At 35.7% G+C, this 22,691-nt stretch overlaps 1 protein-coding gene across 1 annotated transcript; it reads left to right on the top strand.

The window, feature by feature from the left end:
• Nucleotides 1-7,761: 7,761 nt before the first annotated feature.
• LOC113349137 lies at nucleotides 7,762-13,863 on the top strand. Its single transcript, XM_026593058.1, has 4 exons — nucleotides 7,762-7,913; nucleotides 9,408-11,093; nucleotides 11,756-12,470; nucleotides 13,001-13,863. Exons 2-4 carry the CDS (start codon nucleotides 9,479-9,481, stop codon nucleotides 13,635-13,637), a joined length of 2,967 nt encoding a protein of 988 aa, XP_026448843.1. The 5' UTR covers nucleotides 7,762-7,913; nucleotides 9,408-9,478; the 3' UTR covers nucleotides 13,638-13,863.
• Nucleotides 13,864-22,691: the final 8,828 nt, after the last annotated feature.

Below are 22,691 nucleotides of genomic sequence, written 5' to 3'. Positions count from 1 at the left end.
TCTGAACAAACATATGCAGAACCATAAATTAACCCGAAGAACGAAGAATCCAAGAGCATTGAAGATTCGATAAATTGAGATGCATTATTGACAAAGAGGGAGACTATTAGAGAATCGCTCGGTGAAACTCACAAGTTCTGGTATGTCAAGCTTGTTGTCAATTTTTAGTTGTTCAAAACTATGTCTTGATTTATAATCTACTAAAGTCAGTCTCTGGCTAGGAATAAAGCACAGTAGTTACTTGATTATCATAATTCACCAACCGACCTTGAAGATTGAAGATGTTGTCGAAGGAAACTTCATCAACATAGATATGTGAAGACTGACTGTCCCCTTTACTTATATTGTCTACCATTTTATCTACTGAGGCAAGTCGTATGACTTTGCTGATACGGTCTTGTGATATATCCTCTACTTATGCTGGTCAATTACATAACTACTTAACCGCGACTCTCTGGAAAAACCACTTGGTGCACTAAGGTTGCACACATCTTCTTTGTGATTCAAAGCAAACTTTTCACATGATTTTATGCACAATCTATACGAGAAGTTTAGCTTGCTTAATTACAAATAAATTCATAAACATGAAAACTAGCTCACGAACCTGCTTTGTTTAGAATTGTTAATCAACATAAATAGAGAACTCCCTTCACACTAGAATCTCAATCCTGACACTTTTGTGTCCTGGTTGCAGCTAGAGACGTCCTCTAAAACCTATGTTTCCTACTCAGAAAATATATTAGGTTACGACTTTGAAAGGCTTCACTAGGGGATTCGTGAAGCCCGATCAGACTATCTTTTACATGATAGATCTTGTTATTCGGATCTTGTTCTTATTGACCTTCTAGTTTCCAAACTATAGATCAGGAACTTGATAGATAGAAATGACAAAGTTCTCTCCGTCTTAGATTTTGTGATTCCACAAGCTAGATATCTAAATCACTTTTGGTTTGATTTGTTTTGATTGTTCTCATGAGGTAAAATTGATTAGGCATTAGGCATCTCTATAAGTGTTGAGGAAAATAAGTTCATCCTAATCTTGAGTTTCTTTGATATCTTATTTTTCTTGAAGATCCCTCATATAGGTTTACGCACCTTAATTGAGTATCTTTTTGAAGGAAATCTAATAGGCTTTTTGTTAGAGTCAGAATAGTCATAAAAAATCTTCACCTAGGTTGAAGCAACTCCTAGGCTTGTAAACGACATGAGCTAATAGATCGTGTTGCGTAGGATCTTGCAAGATCCAAGAGACATATAAGACCACAACTGAAGCTGAATTGCTCGTAGGGTTGATTCAGTCTCGACTACATTCCAGTATGAAGTCTACCAACAGGCTTGTGTCTGTAGTATAACACAGTATAATGTCCAAGTTCTGGACTAGTTCCCGAGGATTTTATGCTTTGCAGTTTTCCTCGTTCACAAAATTTATGGTGTCTCGTGTTATCTCTTTTTCCCATTATATTGTTTATCTTTACAGAAAAATCACAAGTACTACATTAAATAAACCAGTCAGTTTTAATCTTAAAAGAGTGTGTAGGACCTACAAGATTTAAACTTCAAAATTCGTATCTTGAAAGAAAGATTACGAAACTTGTTCTTTTTGGAATTCAGTTCTGTAACAGTTCGGATACACACTAGGTTATTACTTGGATATTGATTTTTTGAGATCATCCAACTTAAACATGTCTTGGTATCAGGTATTAGATTTTTACTGTTGATCTGTGCTACTGATTATGACAAGTTTGTCCATACAAATTTCCAAATTAAAAATGTGGTGGTATACTTGGTAACCCTTCATTTTCAGTTATGACCAATTAGCCTATTGCATATTCCAATCTTCCATTGGACGATGTGATAATTTGTTATCATATTTGTCTTTGGTTTTCGCTCTTTTTTTGTATCTTCTCCTATTTTCTTATCAATACTCACTTTGTTTCTGAAAAAGAGGTATTATAAGTTTTTTATTTTAGCCTATAAAAACACTTTTTCAATTTAAGCTATTTTTAGGCTAAAATAAAAAAGTGATAGAGCCTCTTTTCCAGAAACGAAACGGAAGTAATATATTTTTTTTCTTTACGGATCGAAATAAAAATAACAAAGTAATTGATTTGGGCTCACCATAGAGATGAAGGAATAGGACTATGGGTATGGACTTTCTGTTGAAAAGATGAAATGATTCCTCTGCTCTGATTTGTTACAAAGTCTGCCAAAGAGTTTTATTTTCTTATATTGCTATTATGGTTTTTTGAGAGACTCAAATCCGGATATACAAAACTAAAAAAAAAAAAACAGAAAAAAAACAAAATAGACTTTGTAAGAAGATAGTAGCCTAGGTTAATCGAATTTAAAAATCTATCTAGGGTTTCAAAAGTGCGATTGTCAAGGCAGTGTCAGGCGACGCTGACCAAGTCAATCTAGGGGTTTTCTTTATCTTCTTCCTCGATTCTCTGCGATTTTTCTATGTTTTTTCAGTAATTCCTTATGAATTTCGAATTCACTTAGATCCTTTTTACCTTCAACCTCTATTTCAAAATCAGAAATAGTGTTTAAAATCAATTTTATGCAAAACCTAATTTCCTAATAGTCGCATATTGCTTTTGTTCCTGTTTATTGATTTTTCTCTTTCAATTTGTTCCAGGGCTTTTGTTTTAAATCATGATTTCAGAGTTTTTCTTTTTCTCTGTCGATTTGGTGCTAAAGATTCTATCTTTTGGATTTCTTTCTAACCCTTGTTATCTAATCTTTTCGTATTTTCTACAGGATTAGTCATGAACTGATGGAGGCTTCGACATAGGGTAACTGAGTATTCATCATGAGATTCGTTTACAAAGTTGATTAGGAAAGTGGTGGTTACTTCTAATTTTGGGTATGGTTCTTGCTCTTTTTTCTTAGTTCTGGTTTGGAGGGTTAGTGATTTTTTGAGAAGATAAGCAAAATGATACGCTTTTGCATGATGAGATCCTACTTTCTGTAGGGATTATTCTACTTATTCTTATTAGATATTATAAATGGGGAAGATCTATCTATGGCTGTTGTTAATAATTTCTTTTTCTCTGCAAGTTCCTTAATTTGGTGCTTGAAATATTGATTTGATGGATATTAGTTAGTCTAAGAAGCCTATGAAGTATGCTTTCATTTCGGGTAGCTCAAATGTTTTATGGTCATCCTCGTGTTTGTCTTTTTCCCAGACAGTCTTTACTTCTACGGGTTTCATATTTAATACCTCTACTGAAATGAGCTTTTCTTCGGATGGTTATGCTAATGTTTTTTCACTGATATTACTCCTCTAAGTAATCCAGAAGTTGTGAATGAGTTGGATGGTGTAATTTTACTTGAACCTTTCCCTTTGGCTACTCTCCCACCGGAACCTTTTGTGTCGGTTGAAGAATTTGAGAAGAAAGTAAATCTCATGATGAATGACTCTGTTGACGCTATGGATGAAGAGCCTTCATAAGTTCATGACCCTGTAAGTTTTTCTGATTACTGCTTTTCTATTTTACTACGTTTTTCTTTTTATTTTGCAATTCCTTGAAACTAGTTTTTTACATATCTGCTATCATGATTTTTCTTTGTTGGAATATGAATGGATGTTGCTCTGATAAAAAATGGCTTCATCTATTAAATATTTTTAGGAAAAATAAGCCAAATGCTATTTGGTTATTTGAAACCATGGTTGATTCTGATACTGTGAAGAAATATAGCCATCATATACCTTTCGATTCTTGGTATATTGTGCCAGCTATAAGAAAATCGGGGGGGCTAGCTTTAGGATACTTTGCCAACTCTAATATTGAAATTATTGGTGATGCATTTAACATGATACATATTGTCTGTGATATTACCCCGACTATTAAAAATTGCATGGTTACTTTCATATATGGCTCGCTAAATACTTTGGGTAAAAGAAATCAATGGAACTACTTGCATCACATGAACGAAAATAGTAATAGGCCTTGGTTATTATTGGGTGATTTTAACTTTATCTTGCATTCTTCGGAAAAACAAGGTGGTAATCCAGAGATTTCTTTCCCTCCGGATTTTGTTAGGAATAGTTTGATCCAGTTAAAAATGAATGAAATATTTGCTTTCGGTAATCCTTTTACGTGGTGTAATAGAAGATTTAAGAATCCTTCTGAATTGATATTCGAAAAACTAGATAGGGGTTTCATGAATGATAAATGGGTTTCATCTTTGCCTCACACTAGGATTACGAATCTAGGAAGGGTTTTTTCTGATCATTGTCCCATATCTTAAAATGTTTCCATCAACATCAAGGTCTATAAATACCTTAAAAAAATTTCAAGTGCTGGCAGCTGAATCCTGACTTTAAAAATGTCTTAAATCATGCCTGGAAGAAAGATGTTAAAGGTTCTCATAGTTACATTGTTTCTGGTAAGCTCAAGAATCTGAAACAAGAGCTTATCACATGGAATTTAGATTCCTTTGGTCACATCAAGCAAACAATTAATAAGTTAAATTTTGAAATTGAGAAACTTCAATCCATGGCCTATACTCCAACTCTTAGAGAATTCATTTTGAATTATTCGAAACAGCTGGATTTCTGGTATGCGATTGAAAATTCTTTCTACAAGCAAAAAGCAAAAATTGACTATTTTCTTCATTATGATAAGAATACAAGATTTTTCCATAACTCTGTAAAGCTTAGGAATATGTACAACACTATCCATACTATAAAAGACAGTCAAGGTAATTGGTTGGAAAGTGGAGAACAAGTCGTTTCTCTGCTTTCTAACCATTTCAAAAGTATTTATTCTTCTTCTCAGCCTTTAAAGGAGGATATTGATGAAGTGCTCAAGGATGTTCAGCCTGTTATAACAGATGAGTTAAATATTAAATTAGTAGAAATTCCTTCTGCTGAAGAAATTTATCTTACTGTTAAAAATATGGCACCTTGGAAATCGCCAGGACTAGATGGTTTCCCTGGGGGTTTTTCAGATACAATTGGGATGAAGTGTCTACATAGGTAATAAATCATGTTCAAAATTTATTTAGGAATAAGTATCTTCTCAAGCAGCTTAATCACATTTTTATCACACCGATTCCAAAGGTCTGTAATCCTTCTTCCCCTAGTGAATTTAGACATATTAGCTTAACAAACACCATTTATAAAATAATTTCTAAAATTTTTAACCAATAGACTAAAACCCATTCTTGATTCGCTGATTTCTCCGTTTCAGTCGTCTTTTATTGCTAATAGGCAGATTCAAGACAATATCATCATAAGTCATGAAATTTTGCACTCTTTTAAAACTAGAAAAAAGAAGAAGAATAAGAATGGTTTCATGGCCATACAACTAGACCTATCAAAGGATTTTGACATACTAGAGTGGCCATTTATAATTGTAGTCTTTAAAAAGCTAGGTTTTTCGGATTTATGGTGTCATCTGATTCATCAATGTATCAGTACAGATTCTTATTCGGTGTTAGTTAATGGCTCTCCGGGTGATATTTTCTATCCTTCCAGGGGAATAAGACAAGGTGACTGTCTTTCCCCTTATATTTTCATCATTTGTATGGAAATGTTATCTCGTCTCTTATTAAAAGCTGAAGCAGATAACATGATTCAGGGGTTTAAGCTAAAGAGTAATAGTCCTTCCATTTCTCACTTATTCTTCGCCGATGATTGTATGTTATTTTCAAGAGAATCCCTTTCTTATGCTAGACACCTTATGAAGATTATTGGTAATTTCTCAAAATCCTCAGGTTAAGCAATAAACTTTGAAAAGTCTGGGTTTTTTACTAGTGCAAAGATGCATCATAAACATGTTAAATTGATGTCTAAAACTATAGGAATCAAATACTTGAGTAGTACTGAAAAATACTTAGGTACTCCTTTGTTTATTAACAGAAAGAAGTCTGAATCTTTTCAGTTTTTGATTGATAAATTTTATTCAAGATTATGTAATACTAAGAGAACTAACCTTAATATTGCTGGTAGAACAGTGATTACTAAGCATGTTCTTTCAAGTTTGGTAGTTTATCACATGTCATGTTTTCCTCTCCCCAAAAAGATTACAGCAAAAATAGATTCAATACAAAGAACTTTTTGGTGGTCTAAAAGCAATCCAAGACGTGCTGCTTACTTTCGGTCTTGGAATGATATTGGTAAACCAAAAATGTGTGGGGGTTAGGTATTAAAAACTCTTATGCTACAAATAGAGTCTTCATTGATAAATTGGGTTGGAGAATTAGCAATAACCCATATCTCTTAATTTCTATTTTCTTAAAAGATAAGTACTTCCCAAATCAGAATTTACTGGAAATTGATAAAGCTGCTGATACGTCTTCTTGGATTTGGAAAGGTATAGTAAATAGTTTAGCTTTCTTAAGGTCTAACATTGTGATGAAAATAAATGATGGTACTGGTGCAAAAATCTGGACTTCTAACTGGTTTCCCTTAAGTAATGCTCCACCAGTGTCGAATAATCCAGATCATATCAATTTTACTTTGGTTAGTGAGTTAATCAACAATGAGAATAACACTTGGGATTTAGATTTATTGCAATCCTTGTTTGTTCCTGAAGATGTTAAAAAGATTAGTTCTTTAAGGATAAATACTAATAAGAAAGATGAATTAAAATGGGCTCATACTAGAAGTGGGAATTTTACTATTAAATCTGCTTATAATGTGTATATGAATATTTCTAGATCAGTAGAGGATACTTGTTTTTGGAAGAAAGTTTGGTCTCTTGATTGTCTACCTAAAATCAAATACTTCATGTGGAAATTTTTTGCAGAAATGTTGCCTGTTGAAGTTGTACAATGAGTATATTGATGATTGTTGTCCCTTATGTAAGAATGAAAGAGAAACTGTGATGCATTTGTTTTCCAGGTGTCCTATTGCTTCTCATATTTGGTTTGCTTTATCAATACAACATATGGTAGCTTCTGGGACTGATTACATTGAAGATATTTTTCTGTTTTGGTTTGATAATTCTTTTGGAAAGTCTCCCTTTGTGGTTAACTGGCCAAGCATTGGGGCTATAGTTATGTGGAGTATATGGAAAATGAAATGCGAGGTTGTTTTCAAAAATGCTTCTATTAATCTGGATAAAATCATCTTAGATACCAGAAGACTTGTAAACACTTATGTAGCTGCGCTAGAGACTAAGAAGTCTTCTAATTTGATTGCTAAAACTTCCATTCAGAATGTTGATCACATAATGTTTTTAGATGGTTCTTTTAAGGATTTTAACATGGGAGTTGGTGTTATTCTGTGTGATATTGCAGGAACAGTAAGGGAAACGAAGGCAGACTTTGGACTTATCTCAGATGTCGTTCTCTCATTTTGGCTATCTCTTGGACGAAGGAGATGGATTTGTCTAGAGTCCTGTTCGTGAGTGATTGCCTCTAGTTGGTTGATTTTGTAAATGGAGGCAATGATATGGTACATTGGAGAAGCAGTGACCTGCTGGTGCACTGTCGGAGTTTATTTGTTTGCAGTAATACTTTCAATCTTGTTTATATTAAGCGTTCCCAAAATAATGTAGCTGATCGACTTGCACGTCGAGCTAGGAAGTTTAGTTTAAAAGACAGTTGGATCTCTTTTCCTCCCTTTTTGAACTCTCTGTTGAGGAAAGATTCCCTTTCGGCACTATGTAATTCCCTTTTATTGTGATATAGCAGTATGTTTCTCATAAAAAAAAAAAAACTGATTTGGGTTCCACATCTTGTGGCAATCAAACTTCAAAGCCTACTATGTAGGTAGCCCTTATCTACTAGGTATGTGGTGAGTTAGAAATGGTGTTTTGTTTCGAACTCTATCTTCGATAGTACTACAGCAACTCTGAGTAGGGATAAGGATTTAAAGCCCCGCCTTTCGTTCCTCTCATTTTTACTTCTTCTACTCTGAAATCCTATCAACAACACTAAACCCTCTCAAACAGAAAGAGGTTTGTTCTTCAACTCTACATTTTTCTTCTTAATTTTTCTGCCAAATTCTTTGGGGGGTGAAGTGTTGTATCTTTGTGATTGTCACTGATTGTTTTGAGTAAATGAGTTTTCCAATTGTAGTTTTTGGTTCTTCCTAATTGCTTCACTGTATCTTTTCTATCTGGGTTTTGTTTTTTCTTCGTTGGGGTTCCTTTTGTTAATTGAAATTCTCAACTTTAGTACTCTTTGAAGAGTAGAATTTTTGTGAAAAGATAGAATTTTTATGTGCGTCCTTGTGAATTAAACATGGAAAAGATTGTATCTTTGAGTCTTTGGAATCAATATGATGATAATTACATGGAGTTCGGAGTATGAGACAGAGAACATAGAGAATTATTTGGTTTATTAGTAAGAAGACCACAGTACTACCAGTAAACATTGTTCAACCTAGAAATTTGATTAGAATTTATGATTACTTTGAGGAATTTTACTGTTTTAGATTGAGACTGAACAATGTTTATACCCAATTGTACAAAGAGGCATTCAAAGGATAGGATACCTCTTGGTACAATTCGGCTCACTCATAATGGTTCAATTGTCATTTTTTATTCTAGTTTTCTTGTCTTAAAAGGTGCTTTTTATCTTGAGAGAACTGTGAACAATTACCATCCGAAGTATCTAATAATTTTGGATAATTTTAGTTTCTGCAATATAGAGTGTAGGTAGTTAAAAGTTATTGCGACATTTAGTCCGTGCTTGGCATCTGCTAAAAGTGAGCATGATTCAAAGGCCAACTACGCCTTGAATATGAAGTGAGCAATATTAAAATCTGATTGCAGTTTGCATTGATTCTTAAAAGAAAGAGGCAGTAAGGCTGAGAAATTTGCACATCTTCTAGAAAATGTTAACCGTCTCTCCCTTTGCCTCTTTAATTGGCTCCAAATGTCAAATGATAGCGAAAATCTAAAAACAAGGCTCACAAAATATAGTAGAAGTTATAACATTTGCGTCATGCAAATTGTTGGCTGGATATGAACATTGTTAATTTTCTGTATGGTAAAAGACTAATAGGGATAGTTAGTAAGAACTATTGAAACTGTAAGTAATGAATAAAACATGTCAGAAGTTGTCTTAATTGGTGATTTTGTGGATATTCGTCTGGGTACTTTTCACCAAGTTAATGAAATTTATACTCCAAGTAAGCTTGTTATACTAGTATCATTTTTCCTAGAAGTTTTGGGATGGAGACAGACTTCTTTTTCTTGTTTTGTGGTTGTTATATGCTACTCCTTAAAATAGCAATTGATACCTCTGTGAAGTTGTGCTTCTCGAGTCTCCTGCAATAAAAAAAAGCTAAGTTAATCAAGCGGATTGGAGCTTACTTTAAAGATCTTGCAGTGTTGCTTGCTAAACCTTTTGTTTCAGATTTTTTATCTGTCAAGAATATAGCTGCCAAATAAATTCTCATATCTATGCATTTATATAATCATGCTCTTTGGTTTTACAATGTACAGATTGGAAGAAGAATGAGAAGAACCATATCTGCTACAGAATAAACCTTTAGGCTGTGCGGTTTACTGTCAATATGACTCCTCTAGCTCCTTGTTCCACAAGCAATGCTGTAGTCTTTCCTGGAACTACCTTTGTGTCGCCGAAAAGTAACCATCTAACACGATACAGTACTCTCAGAAAATGTTCAAGACAAACTTTATCCTCGAAAAGGTGTCTCTTACCCCTTTCGACATCAGTTTGCCTGATTCCAACTTACAGAAGTGGATATTCGGTACCGCATCAATCCAGATTCCGTATTGTAGCAGCTACTGGTACTGATGTAGCTGTAGAGGAACCAGCTCCTGTCGTTGAAGGTGAAGAGGCTGGAACTTCAGAAGTTCCACCAACTACTAGTGAATATGGTGAAACGCCCGCAGCTGCAGATCCCGTTGTTACCCCTACATCTCAGTCTAAACGTCCAAGACCCGCGCGGAAAAGTGACATGCCACCAGTAACGAATGAGGAACTGGTTCCTGGTGCGACTTTTACTGGTAAAGTAAAGTCAATCCAGCCATTTGGTGCTTTTGTCGACTTTGGAGCATTTACAGATGGTCTTGTTCATGTTTCTCAGTTGAGTGATGGCTTTGTTAGAGATGTTGGCAGTGTTGTCTCTATTGGGCAAGAGGTTAAGGTTAAGTTACTTGAAGCAAATACTTCAAATGGACGTATTTCTCTCACTATGAAAGAGGGGGATGATACCAATAAGCCACAACAACGTAGAGATAGTCAAAGTGGTAATAGCAGTGACAGGCCAAGACCACAAAGAAAGAACCAGAATCAGAAACCCTCAAAGTTTGTGAAGGGGCAGGAATTGCAGGGTACTGTAAAGAACTTAACTAGATCCGGTGCTTTTATTTCTCTTCCAGAAGGAGAGGAAGGATTCCTCCCAACATCTGAGGAAGTTGATGAAGGATTTGCAAGTCTTATGGCCGGAGGATCTTCACTTACGGTTGGTGAAGAAGTTAGTGTCCGGGTATTGCGTTTGGCAGCGGGGCGCTTAACTTTGACAATGAAGAAAGAAGTAGTTGGTGGAGAAACCGCAGAAGTCACTGAGGGGGTGGTACACTCAGCAAGCAACCCCTTTATGCTAGCTTTCCGAAAAAATAAGGATATTGCTGCGTATTTGGATGAGAGAGAGAAAGAGCAAACACCACCTGAAACACCAAAACCCTTGCAGGAGATTGCTAGTGGGATTGTCGAAACAGAAACCATTACGGATTCTTCTGATGTGCCGGATCAGCCAGCAAAGAATGATGATGACCAGCTCACCGTTTCATCTGTAGTGGATGATAAAACTTCCGCGGATGAGGTGGTTGTTGAAAAGGAAGTTGAAGAGGTAAGCTCAACAAATTTGAATGCTGAGGAGAGTTTGGAGGAAGCTCCTATCTCAAATGAAGGTAATGAAATTACAAATGAATCTGAATCCACTGCAGAAGTTGGTAATAGTGATGAGGTTGTAGAGGCTGAAGCTGATAACACAATAAAAAATGAAGTCCAGGCAGAAGCACCGTTGACCGTAGAGAATGAAATACCATCAGTTACACCAGATGAAGAGGAAAAAGTTGAACCGACTACTGACAGTAATGGAAGTGTTGACACCTCAAATCAGCAAGCAAACAATCCAGCACCCCAAGAAAGCGCGCCTAAAGGTTTTTAGCTCTTTAGTTTTGTTTAGGTTTTTGTTTCTTGTCTAATTGGAATATGCAATTTTGGCGTGAACTTGATGTTTGAATGTTGGCTTTGGAAACCTAACCTTTTTGACATCTATAAACGTTTTTCTTACTTAACACTTAATGCTAGCATATCGGATCTTCGAACGCAATACTGTAGACTTGCATTTGCTTAAGCTCACTGAGGGTTGGTTGAATCCAGTTTAATATAGTCTATTAACTTGTAAATTTGGTCTTATCATTTAGGAGGTCTTTGCTCATTCTATGTGATGGATCTACAGAATTGAACCCCAACATATGTCATTTTCATGTTATTATAGTGTAGGAGAACTCTCACATTGGTCTTTTCAGTCGTAACTTGATGCAGAAAATATGGAATATGTTGTGAACAAGTAAAAGGAAGGAAAGACTTTAAAAATGAATGAACAAAGTAAATCTATTTATCTTTTTGTTTGTTTGATTATGTTTGGTGAAAAACAAGACTTCCGCATTGAGATAAGAAAGTAATTCAGAGTATCAAGAGAAACCAAACAAGGATATAAGTAAATGGAAATCTTTCTGTTTTTGGTAATGATAAGAAAGCCCAACAGAAAATATATCTTCCTTTACTTACTGATACTAGTTTCATGTGTGAAATTCAGCAACTATATCTCCAGCTCTTGTAAAGCAGCTACGTGACGAAACCGGAGCAGGAATGATGGACTGCAAAAAGGCTCTCACTGAAACTGGAGGGGACATAGTTAAAGCTCAAGAATTCCTCAGAAAGAAAGGTTTAGCTAGTGCAGACAAGAAAGCCAGCAGAGCCACAGCTGAAGGTAGGATTGGGTCATACATTCATGATAGCAGGATTGGAATCCTAATAGAGGTCAACTGTGAAACCGATTTTGTATCACGGGGGGAGATTTTCAAGGAGTTAGTTGATGACTTGGCAATGCAAGCCGCTGCTTACCCACAAGTAGAGTATCTTGCTACTGACGATGTCCCAGAAGAGCTTGTGAACAAAGAAAGGGAGATTGAAATGCAGAAGGAAGATCTTCAGTCGAAACCGGAACAGTTTAGGTCAAAGATTGTGGATGGTCGGATAAGGAAATGGCTTGAGGAGAGTGCGTTGTTGGAGCAACCTTACATAAAGAATGATAAGATAGTTGTGAAGGACTGGATAAAGCAAACAATTTCGACAATTGGGGAGAATATAAAAGTAAACAGATTTGTAAGGTACAATCTTGGGGAAGGTTTGGAGAAGAAAAGCCAGGATTTTGCTGCAGAGGTAGCTGCCCAAACTGCTGCAAAAGCTTCCCCTGTTGCACCAGTACAGGATCAACCGCCCGTGGTCGAAGCGAAGGATGCTGTTGAGAAGTAAGTGGTTTCTTTTCTCTGTAGCGAGTAACTTGCAACTTTTTATCATTTATATGTTCTGCTAATTTAGACTTAAGTAAAACCCACTACCTTGATACAAGTCGATGTGTTTTGAACAGATCCAAATTACCTTGATTTGAAAGAAGTATGAGTAAATATGTTGATTGGCCTGGAAGAATCACGGTCTTTTCTTAGTTACCATGATTGCTTCATAAAGTATAAACTTTAATTTGGACAATCCACCATTTCCAAAACTTCGAAAGATAGCGGAATCGGTTTACAATTAAGAGTGTAATAGGTTTTCCATTTATCAATCAACTTAGAAATACCGTTTGATTTGAAACTTAAATGAGGTAAGGTTGTTGTAAGACTCTCCATGGTCCCAACTAGATTATCTCCATAGTAGTAAACCGTCCTCAAAAAGAACTAACCTATAAATATGTCTCTCTCTGTAACGATTGATGTCCAATAACTCCATCCTAAGGAATTTTTATTCTTCCACTCACAAATATCCTGTTGACATATTGCAGAGCACCAGCAGTGAAAGTATCAGCTGCATTGGTGAAGCAGCTTCGTGAAGAAACAGGTGCTGGCATGATGGACTGCAAGAAAGCTCTTGCAGAAACTGAAGGTGACCTCGAAAAGGCACAAGAATATCTAAGGAAGAAGGGTCTTTCAACTGCAGACAAGAAATCCAGCCGACTGGCTGCAGAGGGACGGATTGGGTCCTACATCCATGATACCCGCATTGGGGTATTGATCGAGGTCAACTGTGAGACTGATTTTGTAGGGCGAAGTGAGAAATTCAAAGAGTTGGTTGATGATCTTGCAATGCAAGCAGTTGCCTGCCCGCAAGTGCAGTATGTTTCTATTGAAGACATTCCAGAGAGCATAGTGAGCAAAGAGAAAGATATAGAGATGCAGAGAGAGGATTTGCAGTCGAAGCCTGAAAACATTCGACAGAAAATTGTTGAGGGAAGGATCTCAAAGAGGCTAGGAGAGATCGCTCTTTTAGAGCAACCTTTCATCAAGAACGATAGTCTTCTCGTTAAAGATTTGGTAAAACAAACCGTTGCAGCACTTGGTGAGAACATTAAAGTTCGGCGATTTGTTCGGTTTACTCTAGGGGAATCAGTTAAGGATGTGAAACCAGAAGAAGCTGAATAATGATCTTGCAAAAACTATTTTTTCACATGAATGCGGCAAATGATTCTTTTTTGTTGTGCTGTTGGAGAGTTCATTAGGTGTAAGGTCTGAGTTAGCTGGTACTTCATGTATCTGTTTGTATTATTGTTCAAAGTTATTTTTGGCATCAAAATTTTGGGAATAGTGGTGCAAGAAAGATGCAAATTCATGTGCAGAGATAGAAATGCATTTACATTTGTGCTTGTTATTCCTAAACGGTCTTAAAACTCGATCATCAACATAAATCCTCTTACTTTCGTAACTCAGCTTCTATAATGAGCGTCTGAGCACGAATCATTTTCAGATACTTCCTCTGATCGTACCATCTGATAGGCATTATACATCAATGAATGCCACCTCACAGGAAAATAATGCAAGATAATTGGAATCTAAATTATTTAATGCTCCAGAAGGTGTCATTCTGTCACTCGTATGTTATTTACATATGATTAGGAGATTATCTCATACTTAGCGTCTTGCTCGTGAAAAGAATATGGAGTCTCCGTGATAAGAGCCTCTCGAATGGAACGTGTGTGAAGAAAAAAGTCTTCGTTCACTTGCGATCCATTACCATTTTCTTTTTAAATTCTTTCTCCCACCCTAACCTCTTTAATTAACATGTAAATGACATGACATGGTTTTAACAAGACATCCTCTTCCTCAACCTCTTGTTCCAGGGGTTCACCAGGAAGATTTGTTGCCATCCTAGTCAGACTTTTATAAATAAAAAATATAACTAAATTATGAAAAAATATTTTTAATCTAGAAATAAAAACGATTGGCGATTTTTGTTTTCTCCCTCAATTTACAAAACGAACAATTTTACCTCTCTTTTTTCCCGTCCAGAGCCATTACATCATCTCGTTTCTACTGCGAATCAATCAGGTAAAATATTATTTTTTATTATCAAAATAACTCTTGATTGAATTGAATCTCTAAAAATATATGGATGAAAATCAGCATATATCTTTTATCGGTATTTCAGAAAGAAAAAAATTCGGCTTCCATTGATGATGTCTAGGTTAATATGCTTGTCACATAGGAGCGATATAGGATTTGATTAAACCAACTCTCTCAAGATTTATAAAATAGGAGCGACGTAGGATTGAACTTTTTGATTATTTCTATAAAGTACTTTTAGTATGTGTCACATGTATAACTATTTTAACATCAAGTTGTAATATTTTTTTATTCGAGTTGTACGAGTATTTATGCATATATTATATTTTGTAGGTCGAATATTCGTGATGGCATTATCAAAACTTAAATATGACAATGATAGTTCGTCTTCTGACAGTGAATCAGATAAGGATGATTAATTATCTGTCGTGCTGAGCTTTAAAAAGAAAACACGGATTAACAACAACTTAGACTGTACAAATATAGCGAAGAAATCAACTGAAATTATGACCTTTTTTTCCACCCATGGTTGCAACTACGATCATAGACGACAAGGGGCCTCATGGTAGATCAGTTTTGGGTAGAAGATACATTGAACGGGATAGGAAGACTCGTCATAAGATTGAGTTGCTCCTAATAATCAGCTTATGGAGAGTTTTTCTATCACGTTCGATGTATCCTCTACCCAAAACTGATCCACCATGAGGCCCCCTGTTATCTATCATCAAGGAGCAACTCAATCTTATGACGAGTCTTCCTATACCGTTCGATGTATCCTCTACCCAAAACTGATCCACCATGAGCCCCCCTGTTATATATCATCGTAGTTGCAACCATTAGTGGAATAAAAAATGTGATAATTTCAACTGATTTCTTCATTATATGAGTATTGTCTAAGTTGTTGTCGAACCGTGTTTTCTTTTTAAAGCTCTGCACGACAGATATGAATCATCCCCATCCGATTCACTATCAGAAGCCGAACTATCACTGCCATATTTAAGTTTATGCCATCACGAATATTCAACCTACGAAATATAATGTATGCATAAATACCTACAACTCGAATATAAAAATATTAAAAATTGATGTTAAAATAGTTATACATGTGATCTCACTTATTAAGAGTACTGTTATAGAAAAACCCAAAAAGTTCAATTATACATCGCTCCTATTTTATAAACCTTAAGAGAATTGATTCAATCAAATACTAGATCACTCTTACGTGACAAGAATATTAACCTAGACATCATCAATGGAAGCCAAACATTTTTCTTACTTCTCTGAAATTTACCGACAAAAGATATATGTTGATTTTTATCTATATATTTTTAAAGATTCAATTCAGTTAAGAGTTATTTTGATAATAAGAAATAAATATTTTACCTGATTGATTCGCAGTAGAACCAAGATGATGTGATGGATCTAGATGAGAAAAAAGAGAAGTAAATTTTTATGTTCCGTAAAACGAGGGAAAAAAGAAAAATCGTCAATTAGTTTTTATTTTTAGATTAAAAATAAAACTCATAGATTAAGTATATTTTTTATTTGTAAAATCTGACGAGGATAGCAACAAATCCTCTTGGTGAACCTCTGCCATGTCATCCGCATGTTAATCGAATATGTTAGTTTTGGAGAAAGAATTTAAGAAAAATGGTAGTGGATCCCACGTGGACAAAGATTTTTTTCTTCACACACGCTCCATTGGAGGAGCTCTTAGCCTGACTCCATCTAGGTATTTTTCCTCCACGAGTTGCGCAGCACGGATGTGCCTAAAACGGTCATGTATCTGCACCGGACTCGCGTCCGACATTTGGACGCGCGCGTCTCTGCGTCAGACACATCGGTGGGATCACATGCATATGTCATATATTATTTCAATACAAATGTCTACTAAAAATGCTTGATTTTTTTTGTGTATGTATTATTTCATTATTAGTGTATATGTTTGTTCTTACACAAATTTATCATTTATCAACAATTTATAAGCGTTGTTGAGAAATTACATTCATAATATGTAAACTTTAGTAGGAAATATTACTAATTCCATAACATGTCCACTTCCTAGTTTTTTCATAATTTGTTCGCGTCCATGTCCGCATCCGTCGTGTACCCGTCACCATGTCCATGTCACTGCTACCCAGTCTGCAAGGAAAAATACCTTAAACAACAACCAATTTTCCAAAACATCGCGATCAACCCATCCTCGTCTAGTTTACAATGGAAACAAACGGTATTCCTCATATTTACATTCCAACAACTTATCTTCCATAGTATCTGAAACAGATTAACAACCGCAATACATACTAATTTGATTCCACTATTTGAGAATCTAGATCCTGCACAATGCACACTACCTAGACACTAGCAGGCTAGCAGATATTATTGATCCTCTTTCTCATAATTGGATTCATGATAAGGTAACCTGGTCAAAAAATCATAAATATCTACCTGCCCCAAGACAGACCCACTAACATGATTATCTGGACGCATTTAAAATCTGTAGAATACCTATTGCATCCGATACAAATACCTAACTAAAGAGGTTAACTAATCTCATTAAAAGCCCGTCATGGTTACCAAATTCCCTCGGACCTTACCATGTCCACCAAAAATACAACTTTTCTCATGGAAAACAATTAACGAAGGTCTACCGAACTTCTCTATCCTAAACCACATTCAACTCACCAACTTCAGCCTATGCCCTCAATGCAATTCTGATCTAGAATCGACCGATCACTTTCTCCTCCACTGCCCAATTGCAATTAATGATTGGAATACTTTCCTCACACGCCTCTCAGTCAATCCAAAATCCACCCATATTTTTCCAAACGTTATAACTCCCCAGACAACCATCTCGCAATCCTTAATTAGAAAAGACAACCCCAACCTCAACCACTACCTCCTTCTGTTTTCTCTTCTGGTCGTTATGGATAGCCAAAAATCATATACAACCAAAGTCTACCCGAAGGAGATTTAAAGCAACAACTATAGTATACTTGAGTAAAATAAACCTTACCTCCTCCTATACTACCTAGCGTTCCACCATCCGGTACACAATCAAATAACAAAAAAACAACAACAACCATCTCAGTGGGCAGGTCCAGCACTAATATGGATTGGATTAAGATCAACATAAATGGGGTTGCCAAGGGACACCCAGGAATTTCTGATACATATTTCATTTGCAGGGATTTGGAGGCGAGAACCGTGATGGTTGTGGCGCAACCATTAGGAATAACCACTCCTCTAACATGTGAAACTTGGGTCATGTTAATAACATCCAGAACCGCAATAGAAAGACAATGGCCATAAGTATTTTTTGAGACAGATTCATAAAATTTCATGTGTTTCATATGTTCTCCTACTGAACCACCATGGTATATATTAGGAATGATTTCTAAAATAAAGGAGAAATCATATTTTATATTAGGAGCATTAGAAATGTTGAGACAAGCTCGTGTTACTATGAAGAATCTGAAGACATATCGACATCAGCGAACACATTATCCTTTTGTTCGAGGTAAGTAATACAAACTTGTTTTTGTTTCTATCTACGTTGCTTTTAAGTTGTTTATACTGAAAATATTACATACAAAGTTATATATCAATACTTCTTTATATAAAGGAGGATGTTGAGGCTGACGTGTCAGATCCAGGTTGATTTTTATGTTTTCTGTAAGAATAGGATGCCACGTCGGCATATCAGTTTTACCAAATGAATCAATGCGTATCTTGGTCAAAGGTTGTTTTACCTAACAGATGAAAAGACTCAACTGAATGTATTACGTAGATAAAAAGTATTACCAACCAACACGACTCTTCAGTTACCTTTCCTCTTCGTCGTTTTATATGCCGAGATTCTTCCAAATGCAGTAAGTAGAGTCAATTTGGATTGTCTTGAAATGGCGCAAAGCTTTCTGTTTTACCCAATTGGCTTTATAGTAGTAGTGGTTAGAAATCAGTTCTTCCCATGGTTTACAATCACTGTATTGGTTTTGATCAAAACAACCCATTGAAATGATGGAAGTTGGAGAATTTGGTGAAGTATGAGAAAAAGATGATTTCTTGTAACTTTTGTTAGAGCACTGCTCGGTCAAACTCGCATGCGTTGCTATCTCAAGCATGTTTGTCAATGTTAGTGATCAAAACTATAACTAAGTCTCTTATAGCTAAGTCTCGGACTAGGATACTAAGTGTAGTTGAGCTCAAGGATTTCATGGCGATTCATCATACAAGTAGAAGATCTACTCAAGGAACCGGTGGAACTTATCGACAAAAAGGTATGTGGAGACTTGAACTTATCTGTCACTCAAAAGTCTATCTATTCTATCTCCTACTCTTTGAGACAAAAGTCGTATGCTATATATATATACTAGATCATACACATTTGGTATTTCGAGTCGAGTATACCTCGCCTATATATATCTCGAAATATGTGTTGGTAAGCTTTTCGCTTCGACCAAGTTTATCTTTACCTAGTGACGAAAGTCATGAATGTTTCAATCACTTTGAAAATTGCTTTGACGAGAAATAGTGTAACAACTATATAACGTCCTCTAAAAATGTTTTAATGATTGGAATGAGAGTTTAAATTACATAACCAATGGATTCCTTGAATCGAAGTTTTCGAACTTTGTTGATTAAGAGAACCAGAAGTATGGCAAGTGCCAATTCCGCGAACTCAGTCCGCGAACTGCCGAAGTTCTCAACCCGAGAATGTTTGCTGGAGTTGACAAACTACTTGCGTGAGCCCAGTCCACGAACCGGCGTAGTTCTCGAACCCGAGAATTTTTGCTAGAGTTTGTAAACTCTATCCGGTGTCTTAAGTTCGCGAACCTAGTCTGCGAACTTGAGAAGGTTATATATCTAAAGATGATTTCTAAACTTAATCTTAAAAGACTAAGGAATGCGTTTGAAAACCGTGGCTATTGAAGTTCATGAACCGATTCGAGTGAATCAAATCATCTTTGCTTCAATTGTGTCTTGTGTAGTTACATAAGATTTCCTTGCAATTGAACAACTCTCTTAACTAGTTCATTTGAGTCAATTGAACTAGTTATGGTGAAGAAGAACATGGTTGGTATGAAACGCTCATATGGTTAACCTCTTTGGGTAGACTATTGTTAAATCAGGTTTTCATCTAACGGTGGATATTGATTGCTTTGTAACTAAGGCAAAACCCTGATTTGAAAGGCTATATAAAGGAGACATCTAGTATTGTACAAAACTAATCCCCACACCTTAAGTGTGATACTAGTTTGCGTGCTAGAGTCGATTCTCCTTTAACCTGTGGTTTTCTTCTTCTAAAACCAGGTTAACGACTTAAAGACTTCATTGGGATTGTGAAGCCAGACCGATACTACTTTTATCGTAGTTGTGTGATCTGATCTTGCATCTTCTATCGTAACAGTACAATCATATTGATTGGATTGAGATCGTGAGAGTTCTCCGATAGGCAAGATATAAAAAGTAATCACAAACACCTTCGTCTCATCGTTTGTGATTCCACGACATCTTGTTTCGCTACCATACGATTAAGATTGTTCTGAGGTGATTGATTAATCTAGGTTTTTTTTCGGGAATATACAACCGGATTATCAATTGGTTCCTGTTCACCTTGATTATTATCAAAAGACGGAACAAAAACTTTTAGTGATTTTATGTGGGGGACAGATTGATCCTTTGATAGACTTGTCTGTGTGAGACAGATTTGTTTATTGTTAAAGCCTGCGATTTTGGATCGTAGCAACCCTTCGTTGTAGGTGAGATCAGCTAAGGGAATCAAGTGCGCAATATCCTGCTGGGATCAGAGGCGTAGGGAGTACAACTGTACCTTGGATCAGTGGGAGACTGTTTGGGATTTAACTATAGTCCAGTTCGAAGTTAGCTTGGAGTAGGATAGTGTCTGTAGCGGCTTAATACATTGTGTATTCAATCTGGACTAGGTCCCAGGGTTTTTCTGCATTTGCGGTTTTCTCGTTAACAAAATTCTGGTGTCTGTTTTATTTCTATTTCCGCATTATATTTGTTTATATAATTGAAATAATACAGGTTGTGCGTTTGAATCAATCAATTGGAAATCCGACCTTTGGTTGTTAAGTGATACTGATTGATCCTTGGACATTGGTTTTTGGTAGTGTTTGATTATAGACTCGCTGATTTCTATTAGCTTGAGTGAATCAAAACAAGAGAGAGATATTAACTCCTTGAGATAATTTTACCTAGATTGAGTCTGACTGTCTAGTTGATTCTCTTGAAAGTGTTTCGGAGTTACTCCATACAGATTGCTAAGCGAATATTGGGTGGTGTTGTTAGACCCCCGCTTTTTCAACTTTCATGCACAAGTTCTTAGATAATTAATGGACAGGTAATTAATAACTTTGAATTCAAGTCTCTTTTGATTATATTCTCTCTTCGAAACATCTTAGGATGCGTCCCTTCGCTCCAGTATCAGAAAAGATAAGGTTATCGCCACCATCACCAGCGTCACTGTGTTTCGGAAGACAGTCAGGCATCATCTTCCTTGACCAACAACCATGTGTTTTGGGGAAAAAGAAATCATTTCCACATTGTTCAGAGATCACGATGATTTACTGTATGGAAGTGAAGATATGCCACATTTTCAAGTCTCAAACACATTTAGTTATGCCACATTTCAAATCGAAAAAAAACATGCTGTGAAACTTTAAAGGTATAACTATACATGGTAATCTTTACAGGAACACCGTTTAAGATATTTGTACGTGTAATAGTAATTTTCATCCATGGTAATAAATTAAGTTTTTTTTTTTTATTTTTCAGTCATTTTTGATTGGGAAGTTGATGCTCTAAATAACATTAGCAATATTTTCGAAAAAGTAAGACATGAACACATTATGGTTTGATTTTCTCAGAATATACGAGAAGATAGGCTTTAGTATAATGTATGCCGAATGCACATCACTTATCAAATTGACACCATGAAAGATGCAACAGTTCTTTCTTTATGGTGATAGTAGAAATATTAAGGATTTCCTCAAAGGAATCCTAACACTGCCAAACATGTTAGATCCTTTTCCCTGTTCTTCTTTTCTATTAATTCTGAAGAGATAATTCTCGACCAACCGATGGATCGGAACAAGGGGTAAGTAAAAATGGTTTTAATGTAAAATACAAATTCTTCAAAATTTATATCTGTTTGTTACCGTTTTTGAAGATTAGGTTGATTTAGTTGGAGGTTATAATGATGTTGGTGATCGTGTAATCCGGATGGATATGACTGTAACTATGCTTTCATGGAGAGTAATTTCGTGTGGAAAGCAAATCGCTAACTCTGTCATTACGAAGACATTGTTGAAGCGATAAAGGGGAAATTCTTTATAGCTCATACGTACACAAATATTTTGTGGGTTGAGGTATTTTCATATGCAATGAATTTTTTTATTCAGCATTTTAGGAAAACTTAAGTATGACAATAATTCTAGATTTAAATTGAAGTTTAGGATAGGAGATTGTGTAATGTTGATCATTATTGTTGGTACTTGGTAGTGATTGGAGTCTTGGAGACGGTCTTACTAGAAAGATATATCAGAGAGGTAAAAAAGACAGTTAAATTGTAGGCTTCCACAAAAGAAACACGATGAAGGTGAAATCAAGTTTTCTTTTAGTTTTTTGTTGGAAAGATTAATAAGATCATTTGCTGTAGTTGCAGGAATCCTACACCCCTCGTATGATTTTATTATTAATCAACTCATTTTAGGTTTAAACTCTTTATTTTATTGAATAATCTTTGAATATTCTTACAAGAAAAGATAAAGAAATCAAGAATGATCTCTGTTCTAGACTTTCTGTCTCCTATTTACTTGTTTCTTACTCAAAAAAGATCCCTCCTCTCTTTACAATTCGAACGACTATTTATAAGGAAATACATATTGGATGACAACTAATTTGTCCCTTATTTTCGGATATGGCTTGCGACATTCTCGCAACCTTACAAATGTTAATTTCGCAAACTCTCTAATTTTCGCAGGATTATCATATCTTTCTCGTGATCTTAGCTGACGTCATTTATTTTATCATTTCTGAAATTGTTCTGCGACGCTGTTGTTCTGTGTCACTGATAATTTCGCTGAAACATTGTCATTGCGAGATTCTGAT

Source organism: Papaver somniferum, chromosome 2, assembly GCF_003573695.1.
Source record: "Papaver somniferum cultivar HN1 chromosome 2, ASM357369v1, whole genome shotgun sequence".
Classification (NCBI taxonomy): domain Eukaryota; kingdom Viridiplantae; phylum Streptophyta; class Magnoliopsida; order Ranunculales; family Papaveraceae; genus Papaver; species Papaver somniferum.
The sequence above is the reverse complement of the archived record's forward strand: the minus strand, read 5'-3'. Positions and strand labels throughout refer to the sequence as shown.

Excerpts from the sequence above, each read along its gene's own strand:
- LOC113349137 (XM_026593058.1), top strand. The coding sequence starts at position 9,479 with ATGACTCCTCTAGCTCCTTGTTCCACAAGCAATGCTGTAGTCTTTCCT. Across the intron at positions 11,094-11,755 it reads CCAAGAAAGCGCGCCTAAAG|CAACTATATCTCCAGCTCTT; the intron begins GTTTTTAGCTCT and ends TGTGAAATTCAG. Across the intron at positions 12,471-13,000 it reads GCGAAGGATGCTGTTGAGAA|AGCACCAGCAGTGAAAGTAT; the intron begins GTAAGTGGTTTC and ends GACATATTGCAG.